Source organism: Cladophialophora immunda, assembly GCF_000835495.1.
Source record: "Cladophialophora immunda strain CBS 83496 unplaced genomic scaffold supercont1.8, whole genome shotgun sequence".
Classification (NCBI taxonomy): Eukaryota; Fungi; Ascomycota; class Eurotiomycetes; order Chaetothyriales; family Herpotrichiellaceae; genus Cladophialophora; species Cladophialophora immunda.
Window position 1 is genome coordinate 40,865 of NW_015622548.1, and position 16,365 is coordinate 57,229.

The following is a 16,365-nucleotide window of genomic DNA, read 5'->3' on the forward strand; positions in this document are numbered from 1 at the left end:
TCAGGCTGCCCAATCCATTCGGCTACTAAAACAGGCCGAGGCTGCTTCGGCTTTTACCATTCTCGACCAAGCGACAAGCCCTAGCACCAAGCAGCGAGGTGTCTCGGAGTTCTGTAGCCTGATCCCGACGGTTGCGGGGTTAGGCACACCGGAAATCACCTGGTGTCGTTAGGAACTTGGCGACAGTGGCGAATCCCATTCCCCAGAGTTTGAGCATTCCAGGATCATCAGCAACATTCAGGAGGAACGACCTTGTGCCTGGATGTGGAATGGGACTATGCTCGACCCTTCGTCAGCTATACACCCTGCGCAGCTGAAGAGCGTGGGAGAATGACCGAGTCGAATAAACGGTGGTCATTCTCGAGGAGGGCCGGAAGGGCCTGCTTGAACTGCAGAGCACGCAAGGTTAAATGCAATGTTGAGGAGCAAGGTCCACCATGCAGCAATTGTCTCACCGACAGTGTGAGCTGCCATGTTCAGAAGAGTAGAAGGGGCCGGTACGATACAAATTCCCTCCTCGGGATGTTGTGTGGTAGCGGCAATTACTGAATACATTCTCTGCAGGAGGCCACAAAAGATCAAATCTACAAGCAACGTCCTAGCAACACCAGAGATTCAACGTCCATTCGGGGAGTCTGCCGACAACGTAACCACTGTTGTTGATTCTGGTTGTCGCATTCCGGATAGGAGACACACCGATCAATGGTTGACAGAGTTCGGAGCAAGTCATGAATACAATGCTGAGAGAACCTTCAATCAGCATCCGTCTTCCAGACCTCGTGAGTTGAGTATCAGCTTGCTATAGGCAACAAAAGCTGACAAGAGCGATAGAAACGATAATGCCATCGCTAACGGCTTCAAAAAGTTTTGAGTTGCTACACAATATGCATCACGAGCTGACGTATGCTTCGCTCATCGATTGTGTTTCCATGGCAAACGATGCTTCGAGCGCTCTGGATACCTCGAGCTCTGAGACGATGACCTCCATTTCAACTGTAGCAAACTACGACCGATTCCCGGGATTTGTGAAGCCACTTTCTCCACGGCTGACTTCGGATGATATCAACTATCTTTTCAGGAAAGGCGCCCTGGAAATTCCTCGAATGGAGTCTGTCGATGCGATTATTCAAAGCTATTTCCAGTATTTCCATTGGTTCATGCCTCTTTTGGACCCGCAGGTTTTGTTAAACTGTACATGCGGTCATTGGCGCCCTGGAATGCCGAGGATCAGCATTTTGGTCTTGCAGGCTGTGATATTTATTGGTGCTACGTTTGTCGACATACAGTATCTGCAGAAAGCTGGGTTCAAGGCGAGAAGAGCTGCAAGAAAGGTCTTCTATGAGAGAGTGAGAGTAGGTCATAGGAATCAGTGCATGTGGACTCGTTCTGATTGTGCCACAGTTACTCTATGAACTCGATGTGGAAGAAAGCCGCATCGCGGTCATTCAAGCCACCCTTCTCTTGAGCTTCTGGAATGAAACACCAGGCGACAGTAAAGGAGGCTGGCATTTTCTGGGCATTGCGATATCCCTAGCTCTCACAATAGGACTCCACCGGAAACAAACCTTCTCAAATCCTTCTCTGGAGAAACACCTTTTGAAAAGAATATGGTGGTCGTGTTATATGAGAGACCGTATGCTTGCGCTTGGAATGTCTCGGCCACTGAGGATCAAAGACAGCGATTTCAACACTCCATTACTGGCGCTGGACGACTTTGAGCTCGAGAATAGCGCAGGAGGCGACCTTCGACACCATCTCATAGAGCCACAATGTCAGCGAAGCCTTGCGGAAATGTGCATTACAATGGCACAGCTTTGTGTCCAAATAGGGGTGGTAATCGACTTGCACTATTCCATTTTGCCCAGCGACGATTTCGATCAATCCACAGAGGATCCGACAGGGCGGACTACGGCAATACTATATCCCAAGTCTGAGCCAGGGAAATTAGAGCTGGTTAAGGCGTGTAACCAGTCTCTGCAACGGTGGCTCAACAATAGGCCTGCATCAGCCATCTTTCAACCTCCCAAGTCAAAAGATTTTGTTGGATTTTCTACAGTTGTGATGGCTCATCAAGCTTTCCTCCACGTCTGCTTTTGCGGGGCCCTCTCGGCGCTCCATCGGCCACAGGTGTGTCTGGGCAAGCCCGATGCCGGAAGTATGAATGTGAGAGAGGACGTTCGAGAACAATCCCGACTGAGAGTCGAAGAAGCAACCTCGGAGATGGCAAAAATCAACTACCACATCCACAAATTCCATTTGAGTTCTTCTCTGCCTCCCACTGCTGCTACGTTAGAATTGCCGATACTCATCACCCACATAAAGCATATACAATACCAAGAGGGTCAGAGTCTGGAAATATGTTTGGAATCAATATTTTATTGTTTGAAAGTGTTGGAGGAAATGCAAGATCTCTACGTGGGAGTTGATTTGGTGATCAGGTTTGCCGCTGACCTGATGAGGAGGGCAAGTATCAACGTGTTAACCGGACAGAACATGAGAGTTTCCGGGGTCAGTTATAAAGGCTTCCAGTACCAACTTCGAAAAGCGCGGTCTGATGAGGCTGAGGCCAAGTGGGAGACCGGCAATATCAACAGCCACCATCCTATCCAAACTGATTCGTCATTGCCTACTCCTTACTCGCCACGAGACGGTCCTTGTAGGACGAGAACACCATCATCCGGGGAGCAAGCGAATGACACGATGTTTGATCTATCAAAGGTTCATTGGGGCTGTTGCGATGGTATTTTTCTTGCGGAGAATCCAGACCTAGAGGCTATGTTTCAGCTAATGGTGGATTTTGATAGCCTAGATGACCTCGCTTCATAGCTCAATTCCGTTAATCCACCAGATTTCTATGGCTCCTGAGGATCGGCAGCTTCAGAATCTGAAAGGGTAGAAATGTTCAATGGATATAGATAACAACGGTTTTCTGAAACGGCTCACAATTGTAGCTTGAATTATTCAAAGGTTTCCTGCTTATTTCTGCGTGTTTGTGCACAGACAACTGTACAGCCAGTGCCCAATATCAACGAAACTCTGTCACTACAGATCAGTTCAAGCCCCCGTAGATTTATTGATTCCAGTTAAAGTCTGCTTCTTGTCAGCGGTGTATATGTTTCTAATCGATGGCCATATCGCATCTGCTATAATAGCATATATATACAGCACATGAATTTATGGCTGAAGCTCTGACCAGATACAAAGTTGAGGAAACCCGTGGACAAAGTGGTCACCTTCTTACCGAATGAACGGACGTTGAGTGGAGAGGAAACAGCAAAGTAAGTGGGAACATCTCCCACCTCACCTCCTCACCTCCTCACCCCACCCCCCCACCCCACTCGCCCAATACGCCGTTCATCTTGTCTGCCGTCTGGCTCACTCTGATTGGAAAGTTGCTGGAACAAGTCAAGAGTTTCGCAGCCCGCTCTCATCATGTAGACGTGGAAGACAGGCAATGATGAAGTTCATCTTCTTTACGTATGTTCTTTTTAAGGTTTTCGCGGCGAGGTCTCAGGTATTGCAGGATGTTGACCTGTACTCCATATATCTAAATGCTTCCACCGTCTTTCAGTATACTCATCTTCCGTTGAGCGCTTTGTCGGAAGGAAGGTTCCAGGGACCTCTAAATAGGCGACACTAAGATAAAGTTACAAAGTACTCAGTTGGCTCTATCGAGTGCACAGCTCTACTTGACCGAAAGCAAACGACACATAGCGCGGTCCGGGGCCAGACAGAATCATTTGATACTTCGTATCAACTCATTTTCCTCGCGACGTACCGGAAAGACTCTGAAGGAAGAGGCTAACCGGAGCCTGCCGGGCCCCATCGAGAGCATCAACTGGTCACTCTTAATAATTTGAGAGACGCCAGTCTATAAAATCGTCGAGATATAAACTTGGCTGTGAGATCTCAACATGCCTTAATTTTCAGATGTAGCACTACCATATTTGCAGACAGTAAAAAGCTATTGGACGCTGAATTAATTCAGGATAAAAATAACATGCCATCGATCTACACAAGCCTACGGCTACCTGCACCTCCGCAGCAAATCTGGGATATCTTAACCGACTTCGAACATTACTCAGAGTGGAATCCTGTCATTCAAAGTATTTCTGGCGATCAATGCAGTACGTTGTCTTGTACATCTCAACATGTGGAAATCATACACGGAGGCTAAGCCATGAAAAAGCCAATGGACGACTCGATATGCAGACTAAGAACCCGCGAAACTCGAAAGGTCGCGAGGATGTATACAGATTGGTTGTTACAGAGACTATTTAGTGTTCCAGTGAGGAGAACAAAACCGATCATAAAGAACTGGTCACCTGTATGCCACTTACATTGGCGGGCACGTCCCTTTGATCTCCCGGGTTTGTTCACAGAATATCATCATTTCATTCTCCAGCCAAGTGCGGATGGGATGAGCACCGACTTCGAACACTTTGAGCTCTTCTCGGGGCTCCTTGCCTATCTTTTGAAATACCTGAGAAAAAGCACATACTCGGACAGGGAAGATGCTTTTCATGCGATGAACGAAGCCTTGAAGAACCGGGCAGGACATCCAAGGAAGGAGAATGTCTAAAGATGTTGCAGATTCTACTGGAGGGTGAAAGCCGTACAATGCGGTCCCATGAATGGAGTGACAAGGAAAAGAACTTCAAGTTTCAGGCAGAGGCACTCAGCAATGCACTATTACCTCGTTGTCCGAGCGGGACCGCAAGCTGTCCTCTGGATGCAGCCACTCTAAAACACAAGCGGAAGCGGGCTTGATCTAGCGATGGTAATTTCAGCAAGTTCTCAAGGGGCTCGAGATTGCATCATCATATAACAAGTAGCCATCTTCATGGTTTGCACCTGCATCTATGACACTGATTGGTAGTCTCGCTTTGATTGTAGGCGGCACAGGCCTTGCTCGACTAGAACGGGGTTTTTTGATGTGGAATTTTCCGGCGGGGATTTGACAGAGTTTCTGAAGCAGCTCCTTTATGGAGTTTTGGTCGAACTTCAGTGGGGGATTCCCACTGCTCTGGCCTTCCAAGTGACTTGGAGAAAATCGGAGTAGGCTATCGAGGCCCAGACCACGTTCACCCACGTTTTGGTGCTAATTAACCCCAGACTACTTCCCTTTGTCCCATGGGGATGTTTCGGTCTGTCCCGGTACATCTGCACCCCGCATTAACTTGGCAGAGAGCCTGTCGCACGGGGTGACGAATCATGTCGTTTAGTCTCCCAAATGTTCTTGTGTTACGCTGCCTCTGTCTGTTACTCTGGGTTACTTCCTCTTTTCGTCCAGACAGATCCCTACTGGAAATTCTTCTCAACGTTGATACTGAATGTCAAACAGACCGTATACCTCTGGCCTTCCAGAAGAGGCCTGCGAAGAACTGTTGTGGTGTGATAGCTAACTAGAGCCCCCTATTGCCTCTCTCGCTTGCCCAGGACTTGGCTTTTGGAGTACTCCTAGTTGTCAAAGCTAATCTTACCCGAGTCCCGAGGGAACGGGGGAACTAATGCGTGGGGGAAAATTAGGGACGTACAGGTATGTATATCAGTGAATAACGACTCCTCCGCTGGGGCTCTTCCTCCGCTACAACTCGAACTACTGCCTTCAAGTATTGTCAAGAGAGGAAGTTACCTACCGACCAACATGATTTCCTTAGTACAGTTTGGGGTAATAATCCAGACAATTCATGCGATTTAAACAGTAGCTAACGCATCGGGCAGATTGTTCTATTTGTCGGCCTAGGAAGTATCACCTATGGCTACGGATCCAGCATCATCGCCACGACCACTGGCCAGCCCACTTTCTTGTCCTATTTTGAGCTTGATACAAGATCAAACGCGGCCGATCTTCTGGGAGCTATAAACGGTCTCTTCTCTGTTGGAGGACTGTTTGGTTGTATCTCTTGCTTCTGGATTCCCGACAAATGGGGTCGCAAAAAGGCCATCATGTTCGCCTCTTTCACATCGATTATTGGCAATGGTCTTGCAGCTGGGAGCGTGCACATTGCCATGTTCATCATTGCCAGGTTGATCACCGGCTTCTCTGTCGGAGCCCTGGTGAGTCTCGTTCCACTGTACCAGAGCGAGATTTCCCCTCCAAAGATTCGTGGTCTCCTCGTGGGCATGCATGGGACAGGCATCGCTACCGGCTATGTTGCTGCTAGCTGGATCGGCTTTGGCTTTTATTTCGTCAGCGCAAGTGGCACCCAATGGAGAATGCCGCTGGCAATCGGCGCATTATGGCCTCTCCTCCTTGCTGGCGGTGTGCTGCTGATTCCCGAGTCTCCACGTTGGTGTAAGTTGTCTCAACTCCACATTTTGGCTAGTTCTTGGCTGACCATCACCTAGTGTTAACAAAGAACCGCCCCGACGACGCCCTCAAGGCGTTCAAGGCGTGCCGGACTGAGTCTGGACCTCACAACGACGAGCATGCTATTACGGAGGAGTTTCATCTACTCCATTCTCAAGTGATTGAAGAGATGAAAGACCATGTCCCATTGAAGGAATTCTTCACGAGGCCGGCCCTGCGCAAGAGGTGCTGGATCGGCTGGTTGACCATGGTTGCGGGTCAATGCACCGGGACAATTGTTATCAATAGTAAGTAAGTCTCGCCATGACAAATTGTTACATGCTAACGCACATGGTAGACTATGGCCCCTTCCTATACAGAAATCTCGGCTTCAGCGTTGTGAACCAACTTCTCATTCAATGCGGCTGGATAACAGTTTGCCTTCTTGGCAATGCTTTCAACGCAGCAGTCATTGATTACTTTGGGAGAGTTCGAATGCTACGTGGGTACTCTGATCTGGAATGCCTCGTCCCTGGCTGACCATACCAGTTTTCGGGTTCTCTGGAGATGTTATCGCACTTGCTGGCGAGTGCGCTACGGTTGCTGTTTATCAACAAACTGGCTCGGCCGCTGCCGCCAAAGCTGCCGTGTTCTTCCTCTTCCTCCATATCGGATTTTACGGCTGGACCATTGACGCTAGCACATATATCTACGCCACAGAGATCTTCCCCAATCCTCTGCGTGCGCGTGGTATTGGAATCTCATGTTCTGGCTTGTTCATGGCCGTCATTGTTTTCACTAGGTAAGTCTAAAAGAACAAGCCGCGTACCTCAGCCTGGCTAACTCGTTACACACAGTGCCGCGCCCACTGCATTCAACAATATTGGATGGAAATATTATCTCGTCTTCTGTATTCTGACCGCTATGAACGTCGTCATCATCTGGTTCTTCTTCCCGGAGGTCTGTATTTCTGTCCCGCCGTCGCTAGGAAAGTAACTAACTATGACCTAGACCAAAGGCCTAGCCCTTGAGGATGTCGCTGAAATTTTCGGAGATGGTATCGTCCTCACAGACACCCGTGAAGAACAGATTCACCAGCGCTTCAAGCAGTCTCATTATCGCGCAGAAGTCCTCGACGAGGTGATGCGTGACGAGCCTGTGCAGATCCACATGAAGAGTGAAGAATCATCTACCAAGGTTGAACACATCCCATAAAAGGACAAGCCAAGATATCTCTCCAAAGCCGAGAAACTTGTCCAAGAGGTGATGGATTCCTGAACGACTACTTCTAAAGCTGGGGCGTGCATGACGCATCATAAATAATTATACACGCCAGTGCGTCGGTTGGAGCAAAGTTGTGCTACCCGGGCGAGAAAATAGTGGGAGTAATAGAAGCATGGGCTGGACGCAGAAATATCACCGTCGATGTGCAGCAGTAGCAGTTGTAAAACGAGAACCCACGCGGGTCCGCACTCTACAAAAGAGTAAACATCTCATCGTATCTTTGCACGAGAATAATGTGACGAGGCTTTCGTTGGGAAAAAGTATGAACCCGGCTGGATAGGGTACGTGTGGGACACGTGCCGCAATGCAGCAGGGCTGCTGGTTGCTCCGGCCAATATCCATTGCAAAGTAGTCGACAATCTTTCGGGGAGGCCACGCTCTTCAAGTGTTGGCTCCAACAGCTTGCTGGGAGACATATTTGAATGGAGGCCGTGGAGTGACAAACTTGGTCCGGGTATCAAATCCCGCGGCGGAGGATGGTGTCCGTGGCTGGAGTTAATTCGATCCAGGTCATACCCCAGACAAGCACTTCTGGACGGTCTGGATCATCGCTGATTGATACTGGCCCTCCACAATAGCTATACATATCCCACAACCTCGGCAACAGTTGGCAATGGCGATGCTATGGATCTTTCCTGCAATACTCACAATCCATTACGCACATTTGGGTGTGTTGGATGAAGGTTTGAGTGGAGGGCTGGCAGCAACACAGTTGGAGTTTAGGGAGCCAAGATCTTCAGCGAATCACAGCCGACATGAGCGGTTTAGAGTGTACAGAGTACAGGTACATACCGAGTACAGTGCCATTGTAGCTGGCTATCATTAAAACCCAACGTTGTTCTTATTGGTGTGGTGTTTCCGAGAGACCCTTCCTTGCATGAAGCCAGGAATCCAAAGGGGTGTGCTACGTGAGACCCAAGCAGCTGTTGTTATGCTTACATGAGGTTGCAGGTCGTACCTCTGGAGCTAATGGCTGTCTGCGTCGGGCACCGCTTGGTACTATGCTCTCTGCAGACATTCCTCAGCCCTTTCCAAGCAGATATTTTGGTGCATTTGTCTGTGGTTGAGGCCAACGAGGTACGCGAGCTGTCATGACTCATGAGGTTAGTGCGGGTTGTTTGTCCATGAATGCCATCTGCCATCGAATTTTCGAAGCCTCATCAGAACGAATGAGCGATAGCCTAGACCAGCGTGCTACTACGGCCCAGACCCATCTAGTGTACGAGAGCTGATGGTCTTCATCTGCGCCGGGTTATGCCAGCCTTCATCATTCCGCGAACGCGAATCAAGCCCAAAGAGTAGGGCACACCCACAATAGGTGAGTCCGTGGAGTGGTACCACTCAATCTGGACCTTGACCGCCGTCTCGGTTACACGGATCCCTTGAGAATGATTTGCTTGGGGGTTTGCCGCCGTGGGGCACTAGGAAACAAGACTGCCTGAATATCACAAGGTCACGGCGAATACTGCATCAATCCATCAAGCATTTCGAAGTTCTTTGGTTTGGTCGGGGAGCGGACGCTCATAGCACTGAGACAATCGATCTCTTCAGTGCTCGGTCCGAAACAAAGCCTATGAGATTGAACAATCAGGTACGACTGAGACCACCGATGCCATTCGGCCCAGCCACTGGATCGTGATATTCTGACTGGTCTCGGAATCTTGCATCAGCCAACAATTGTCTGTATGTGCACAGCCGCTCTCACTGATCATCCAGTTACTGGCTGAACTGATGTGAAAAGATCCAAACTCTCTTCGCTCTCTTCATGCCATAGCGTTTTAACCGAATGAACAAATTCATTCGTACAGTTCGTGGCGGAGTCGGCTGCATGAGCAGGGATCTGAAATTACACGGACGGGCAACAATGTTCGAGACCAGAACTTGTCTCCTACTTACTCTCTGTCTGTTCTCAAAGCTGTGGGCTCTTCGTCATGACAGCAATAGGTAGTGTCAACTGCATGGGCTGAACCTGTTCTGGAAAGCAGAAGCAAGTATCCGTCTTCACTGCAATGACGAGCCATGGTTAGTACTCCCCGTCTTTTCGAACAGGTACTGGGATGCAATCGGGACTTCTCAATGCGTACCAGAACCCATGATCGCCAGTCTTGTGCAGCGTCGGGCCTTGAAAGAAAGCGACATCGAGACCGCTATGGTACTTTCGGAAAGCACACTGAGTCTCTGCCATTTCCGAACAGAGCACCGGCTGACACTGCATATACCGGTCCCTACCTGACTATGCGGTGCAACCTGGTGTGAACACCGCCAAATTCGAGCCACAACTGCGATGACGGTATTTCAACGGTTCAAGTGAACATTTCTGGCGAGATATCGCGACATTTCGAGCAATTCAATCTCACTTTCAACCACGTTCCTTGCTTTTTCTACACTCGCTTGCATAATATTGGCCCGAGATTTAATGGCATATGTACTCGATGCTGGCCGGCCGGCTATCGATGCTGTGGAATGTTCCTTTTTTTGGCCGTCCATAAACGCAGAGCGTGCTACACAGAGTCAGAAAATTCAGGGTGGCCCTGCTTTTGGTACCTAAGCACTTGAGTCTTCGCACAGGTATAAATATCAGCGAATTTCCAACACAATGCTCACCAAGCACCTCGACAGGATTCCGTCCGTCTTTCACTCGTTTCAGACAGCATTGGAAAAGGCGTCAAGGCTTCCCGAATCTCATCAATCATGTATCGTGGTCTAGTGCAATCGGCTTTTCTTGCAAGCTCTGCCTTGAGGTACAGCCCGGTCCGCTGCCACATCTGAAGCTTACTGACGAAGGAATATCTAGCATCTTTGCTGTCGCCAACCCGGTACTCCCTCGTGGCGACTCTTCGACTGGTTGGGGTACGTCCTCTGGCTGGGATTACGGCTCCGGAGTTGGCAGCACACCTGTTGGTGGATGTTCCGCTGGACCTACGACTACCTTGACCGTTACACTGCCCGGGGGTCCAAGCTCTTGTCCAGCTCTCCCGCCTCCATCTACGATCACTGTGAGCACTTGTCCCGGAACCACACCAGTGGGCGGAGTCACCGGCTGCTCGAATTTGCCTCCCTCCACAATTACGGTGACGACTGGAGGTCAATGCCCACCCACCACGCCAGTTGGCCCAGGAAACTCCTGTCCAACTGTGCCGCCATCCACCGTCACTGTTGGCTCCAGCTGCGCTCCAACCCAGCCGTGTAGCGGACCAGCAACTGTCACAGTGACTTCCGGGATAGACTGCCCTCCGCCCTCTCCTGGAAGCACCACCACCGTCACCGTGACTAGCCCGGCAAGCTGTCCAACCTGCCCGCCACCCAGCTCCCCTGTCGGTCCCTGTGCCACTTCGACCGTGATTAGCACACTGATATCGACAACGACGGTTGGTAGCGGAGTCTCAACGACCACTGTTGTCATCCCGGCCCGGACCATTACCGAAACTACCACCATCGTTTCCACAATTCCCGGGCCTGGAGCAACTACTACCGTTGTCTCTACAGTTCCCGGTCCAGTACAGACCACTACTGTTGTTTCGACCGTTCAGGCTCCAGGACAAACCACGACCGTTGTTTCTACAGTTCGCGGCCCGGCCGAGACTACGACTGTCGTTTCTACCGTTCAAGGTCCAGCTTCGACCACTACAGTCATTTCGACAGTCCCAGGCCCTGTTCAGACGCAAACAGTCACCACTACCGAGATCGGCCCGGGGCAGACAGTCACATCCACTGTCACTAGTACTCTCACAATACCAAATGGACCTCCGTCCACAGTGACTACCACCGTGTCCCAGCCTTGTGGCCCTGGGCAGACAGTCACCGTTCCTGGACCAACGTAAGTCTCATCTCCTTGGAAGCACTATTTGCACAGGCGTCGTCGCCGCAGGCTAACATTATTACCAGGACAACTGAAAAATGCACCAACGTCGGCCCAGCCCAGACCGTCACTGTCACAGGACCTACTGTGACCGCTGGACCTACCACGTAAGTGTTCCCTCGCTAAAGTTCCATCGCCCTTGGATGTGTTGCTCCGATTCGGCGTCGCCAGGTTCGATAAGGCTAACAGCAACCTATAGCACCGTCACCACCACGGAGAAATGTACCAACGGTGGACCGGGGGCTACCTCAATCTGCGCCACGGTCACCCAATGGTCGACGATTGGAGGGGGATATGGCGGAGATTATTCAACTGAGACCGCTTCAACTACAGGCTGGAGCAAGGGGGGATGGAGAAAGTGGTAATGTTGACGAATGAATGTCGCCATGTTCAAGATGAGATGCTTCGAAAAGTATAGCGGGCAAACGCCTTCCTCAAGACAATTGTTCCCACTGATGTCACTCTTTTGATTGTCGAGGCAGGTTGAACAAAGTGGTTGGGAAACATAGATGATATAATGTGAATGAGAAGAACTTGAGTGTATCAAGCCCTTCAGACAGACCATCAAAGATACAATCCGATCGAGCAGGCATGCATCGCAACTCCTGCTGGACCCTCTGCGGAATAGTGCGGTATTCGCCCTTTTCTGATCCGAATCAGGTACACTGTCTGTGGCATTCATCGACATGGCTGGGTTTTCAGCCTTCTCGGCCGAAGAAGCAACAGAAGATCAGCTCGACTGGGCGAAAGAGAAAAGAAAGTCGAATCTCCTGATGCCCAGAAACGACGAAACTCGGAGGCGGCGGTCTTGGCAAGTATGACGTGTTTTGCGCACTTGGATGGAAGTGTGATTGGCGGGGCGACAACTGCGGCCCAAATTTTCTACCATGCGCCTCTCAACCTTACCAACAAAACCCCTCCACAAGTTTGAAAGGCATCTTTGTGTCCTTTTCCTTTCTTTATTGCTCTTTTTGCCTGGACTGTATGACCCAAGTCCAGCATCCTCCACGTGCTTTCTAATCTTCTACGAACCAGGCTCCAACCTAGACGCCGTCTTCAACTTGTCGGGTGTTGATAAATTTCCACCCCCACCGAAAAGCCTTTCCCTTAACGCTGAGGCTGCGTTACGATCAAGTTTTCCACGCAAACTACTTCACAATGCCTGTATCCGCCTCGAAAGCCGCCCGCCTGGCTAAAAAGGCTGAGAAGGCCGCCGAGAAGGGTGAAAAGCCCGAGAAAAAGACCGTAGCCTCCAGGCTGTCCTCCAAGGCAAATTCCAAGAACCCCTCGACAAATGGTTCGAAAGCCTCGTCAGTTGCCGGGGATGACGATCCTCCTATGCTCGACGAGGACGAAGAGGATGCACCCGCCACGAGCGCCGACAAGATGGACAAGGTGAAGAAACTGACTGAACAGATGGACAAACACGGTCTGTCTGATCGGGTCACGACCGGTGTCCTAGCCTCCCAAGAAGCAAGTCGGGATGTCAAGATTACTTCAGCCTCTCTGGTGTTCCATGGCAAGGTGCTTATCACGGATTCCACCATCGAAGTCAACTTTGGCCGAAGATATGGCCTTCTTGGAGAGAACGGATGTGGCAAATCCACCCTCCTAAAGGCTATCGACAAGAGAGAATTCCCCTTTCCAGAGCACGTTGACATCTACCTGCTGAACGAGGGCGCTCCTCCCACTGACATGGGGGCCCTTGAGTGGGTCATCAAGGAAGCTGAGAAGGAAGTCAAACGACTGGATGACCTAGCCGAGGAGATCTTGGAAAAGGAAGGCCCCGAGAGTCCCACACTCCTTGAGATCTATGAGGTAAGATCCCAGAACCGCACCTTGGATATACGTGTGCTAATAGACGCCAGCGCTCGGAAGCAATGGACCCAAGCACGTTCGAAGTTCGAGCCTCCCTTATCCTTACCGGCTTGGGTTTCAACAAGAAAACCATCCATAAAAAGACCAAAGATATGTCCGGTGGTTGGAGAATGCGGGTAGCGCTCGCCAGGGCTCTCTTCGTCAAGCCGTCCCTCCTCCTTCTCGACGACCCCACAGCCCATCTTGACCTCGAAGCTTGCGTGTGGTTGGAGGAGTACCTTAAAAAGTGGGACAAGACTTTGATCCTGGTTTCACACTCGATGGATTTCCTGAATGGAGTCTGCACAACCATGATTGATATGCGACAAAAGAAATTACTCTACTACGGTGGCAACTACGACTCTTACATCAAGACCCGCACAGAACAGGAGACCAACCAACAGAAGGCATACCTCAAGCAGCAGGAAGAAATTGCTCATATCAAGAAGTTTATTGCTTCCGCTGGTACATATGCAAATCTAGTCCGTCAAGCCAAATCAAGGCAAAAGATCTTGGACAAGATGGAGGCCGATGGATTCATCCAACCTGTCGTTCAGGATCGAGTGTTCACGTTCAGATTTGCCGATGTCGAAAAACTCCCTCCTCCAGTTCTTTCTTTTGACGATGTCACATTCAGCTACTCTGGGAAGCCCGAAGACAATCTCTACGAGCACCTAGATCTAGGTGTGGATATGGACAGCAGAATGGCCCTTGTGGGGCCCAATGGTGTTGGGAAATCGACCTTGCTGCGCATCATGACGGGTAAACTCTCACCGACGGGGGGCTCAGTTAGCAGGCACACCCACTTGAAACTCGGACTCTATTCGCAGCACTCGGCCGACCAACTCGACTTGACCAAGTCAGCACTCGACTTCGTCCGAGACAAGTACTCGTCCACATCCCAGGATTACCAATATTGGCGTCAACAACTTGGTCGTTATGGTCTTTCCGGGGACGCGCAGACGGCCCTGATGGGCACACTGTCCGAAGGCCAAAGATCTCGAGTGGTCTTTGCTCTCTTGGCCATCGAGGGTCCCAACATGCTCCTGCTTGACGAACCTACCAATGGTCTTGATATTCCTACGATTGATTCTTTGGCTGACGCCATCAATGCTTTTTCTGGGGGTGTCGTGGTTGTCTCTCACGATTTCAGGTATGCCTAACCCCTACCAGTTGTGATCGACGAACAGGCTGACTTTTCCCACAGACTACTTGACAAGATCGCCAAGGACATCATGGTGTGCGAAAACAAGACTGTCCGACGATGGGACGGGTCGATTGGAGAGTACAAAAATTATCTTCGGAAAAAGATGGTGTCGATGGGACAAGTTTGAAGTTTCAGTCCAGCGCCACCCTTGAGCTCCTTCCCATCCACGGCATTCTGCCGCCAGGCTGGGAATGGCGTGGCGATAATTGCTTGAATTTTGATCTTGATTTACGATTTGGGTGTTTTGTCACCTGACGGATGATTATGACTGATGCATCCCATGTTTGTTTCCGAATCCGAGCAGACAAAAGACCATGTGGCACTGCAGGCGTCAGGGATAGACAGTTCCGGGTTGGCATATTCTGGCAGTATGTGGGAGGGGATGAAGGACGGCACATGGTGCTGTTGCGCACGATGCCTTGGATCCCGGTGTCACGTCGCCCTGAGACTGGGACTCATGGACACCGCATCGCGTCGGCATGACACGGAAGAGCGCCGCCGGCTGATAGATGTAAATGGTTGCAAGGCATCGCATGATTGTTGAAGCCCACAGCTGTTCTCCACCTTCAATGTCGGCCGGGGCTCCAGCCGAATGCTTCGCGATACAGCTCGTCGCTTACGAGACATAGACCTGACTTGAATGGCAAAGTATCTTACGAGACAGAGAGTGCCTTGCTTGTACCTGCCACGCGCTTCCCCGCCTTGCGTGAGCCTTTCCTGTTGGATCAGCTGCTTACATCGCATCGGCGCCATGAGCTCCAGACAACGGTCCAGACACACGCGTCCAGATGAGGAGAATTAGTCAAGTACATAAACACCAGGCGGCATCAACTCCGCATCTCATCTTCGTCTCCGCGTTGCATGACGTACTGAAGCCTCTCCAATATCAGAGGTAAATTTCGTGCACATTGATCCAACTCCACGTCTTCCAGAAGCATTTCCCGGCCTCTGCCACCTATTCATTCTTCCAGTAACCAGGTACTTCAGTTCTACACCTTGTACTATCTTCCCTTGGAGGGGTCAGTGCCGAAATCAAGCGATTATGTCCACCTCCGCCAGTGGCGACAAGCAGAATCCACGCCTAGTCCAGGTGACGAGGGCTGATCAGGTCAAGACGGGGCATGGACAGACGGATGGGATGATACGGCAGGTATGTGCACAGCGTTTCTTTCAACATCCGGTTTGCACTTGTTCCACCCGAGAGAAGCCAATCTGCTCCCTTGGAAGTGGTCACCATACGGTCACCATGCATGCCTTCGTAGTGACTGTCAAGGAGAACTCTCCGACGCGGATACGAGAACGATCATTGTGCGCGCAAGCACGTTATTGCGCAAGAAGATGTTATGAGATTCAAGGCCCAAGGCTTCTGTACTTCTCCTTCCTGCCCCCCTTCTCCCGTTAACTCATCAATGCGTCTCTGTCCCTCCCTCTCTCCATCTCGCCAATGAACAGGCGTACTGACCTTGGCACATAGTCGGCCATTGTCGAGCTATCCCCTTCCATTTGCGGCACGTTGATGCGCGCCCAACCGCATTCCGCTTCAGCAGTCCACCATCATGGCACACAAGACACCATCGTCTACGCCGTCAGCGGCTATGGCTCTCTCGTATCATCCTCAGGCAAGGGCAAAGACGGTCTGTTTGGGGATGTCAGGCAAGATCTCAAGCCAGGAGATTGGGCATTGATCCCCGCATACCGGGAGCATCAGGAGGTGAACGACGGAGATGAAGAGGTCGTCTGGGTCATAGTGCGGGCGCCGGGAGGGATCCCTGTCGTCGAGAACCTGAAGGGTTGGGGCGAGAGCTTGGAGATGTAACTGCTGGGGGAGGTCATGGATGCTGCAGACTTGGGGGCCGAGTCAATGTA

At 50.7% G+C, this 16,365-nt stretch overlaps 4 protein-coding genes across 4 annotated transcripts; all 4 read left to right on the plus strand.

The window, feature by feature from the left end:
* Window positions 1-244: 244 nt before the first annotated feature.
* PV07_12098 (uncharacterized protein) lies at window positions 245-2,826 on the plus strand (the record flags this gene model as incomplete). Its single annotated transcript, XM_016399591.1, has 4 exons — window positions 245-497; window positions 565-779; window positions 832-1,352; window positions 1,402-2,826. Exons 1-4 carry the CDS (start codon window positions 331-333, stop codon window positions 2,824-2,826), a joined length of 2,328 nt encoding a protein of 775 aa, XP_016242403.1. The 5' UTR covers window positions 245-330.
* A 6,286-nt stretch (window positions 2,827-9,112) lies between these two features.
* On the plus strand, window positions 9,113-11,800 carry PV07_12099 (uncharacterized protein; the record flags this gene model as incomplete). The annotated part of the gene is made up of 6 exons (XM_016399592.1): window positions 9,113-9,167; window positions 9,247-9,259; window positions 9,318-10,317; window positions 10,371-11,393; window positions 11,462-11,542; window positions 11,635-11,800. Exons 3-6 carry the CDS (start codon window positions 10,268-10,270, stop codon window positions 11,798-11,800), a joined length of 1,320 nt encoding a protein of 439 aa, XP_016242404.1. The 5' UTR covers window positions 9,113-9,167; window positions 9,247-9,259; window positions 9,318-10,267.
* Window positions 11,801-12,593: 793 nt separating this feature from the next.
* PV07_12100 (uncharacterized protein) lies at window positions 12,594-14,626 on the plus strand (the record flags this gene model as incomplete). Its single annotated transcript, XM_016399593.1, has 3 exons — window positions 12,594-13,253; window positions 13,304-14,445; window positions 14,500-14,626. The coding sequence occupies 3 exons, from the start codon at window positions 12,594-12,596 to the stop codon at window positions 14,624-14,626; spliced, it is 1,929 nt and encodes a 642-aa protein (XP_016242405.1).
* A 915-nt stretch (window positions 14,627-15,541) lies between these two features.
* Window positions 15,542-16,315, plus strand: PV07_12101 (uncharacterized protein; the record flags this gene model as incomplete). Its single annotated transcript, XM_016399594.1, has 2 exons — window positions 15,542-15,649; window positions 15,974-16,315. 2 exons carry the CDS (start codon window positions 15,542-15,544, stop codon window positions 16,313-16,315), a joined length of 450 nt encoding a protein of 149 aa, XP_016242406.1.
* Window positions 16,316-16,365: the final 50 nt, after the last annotated feature.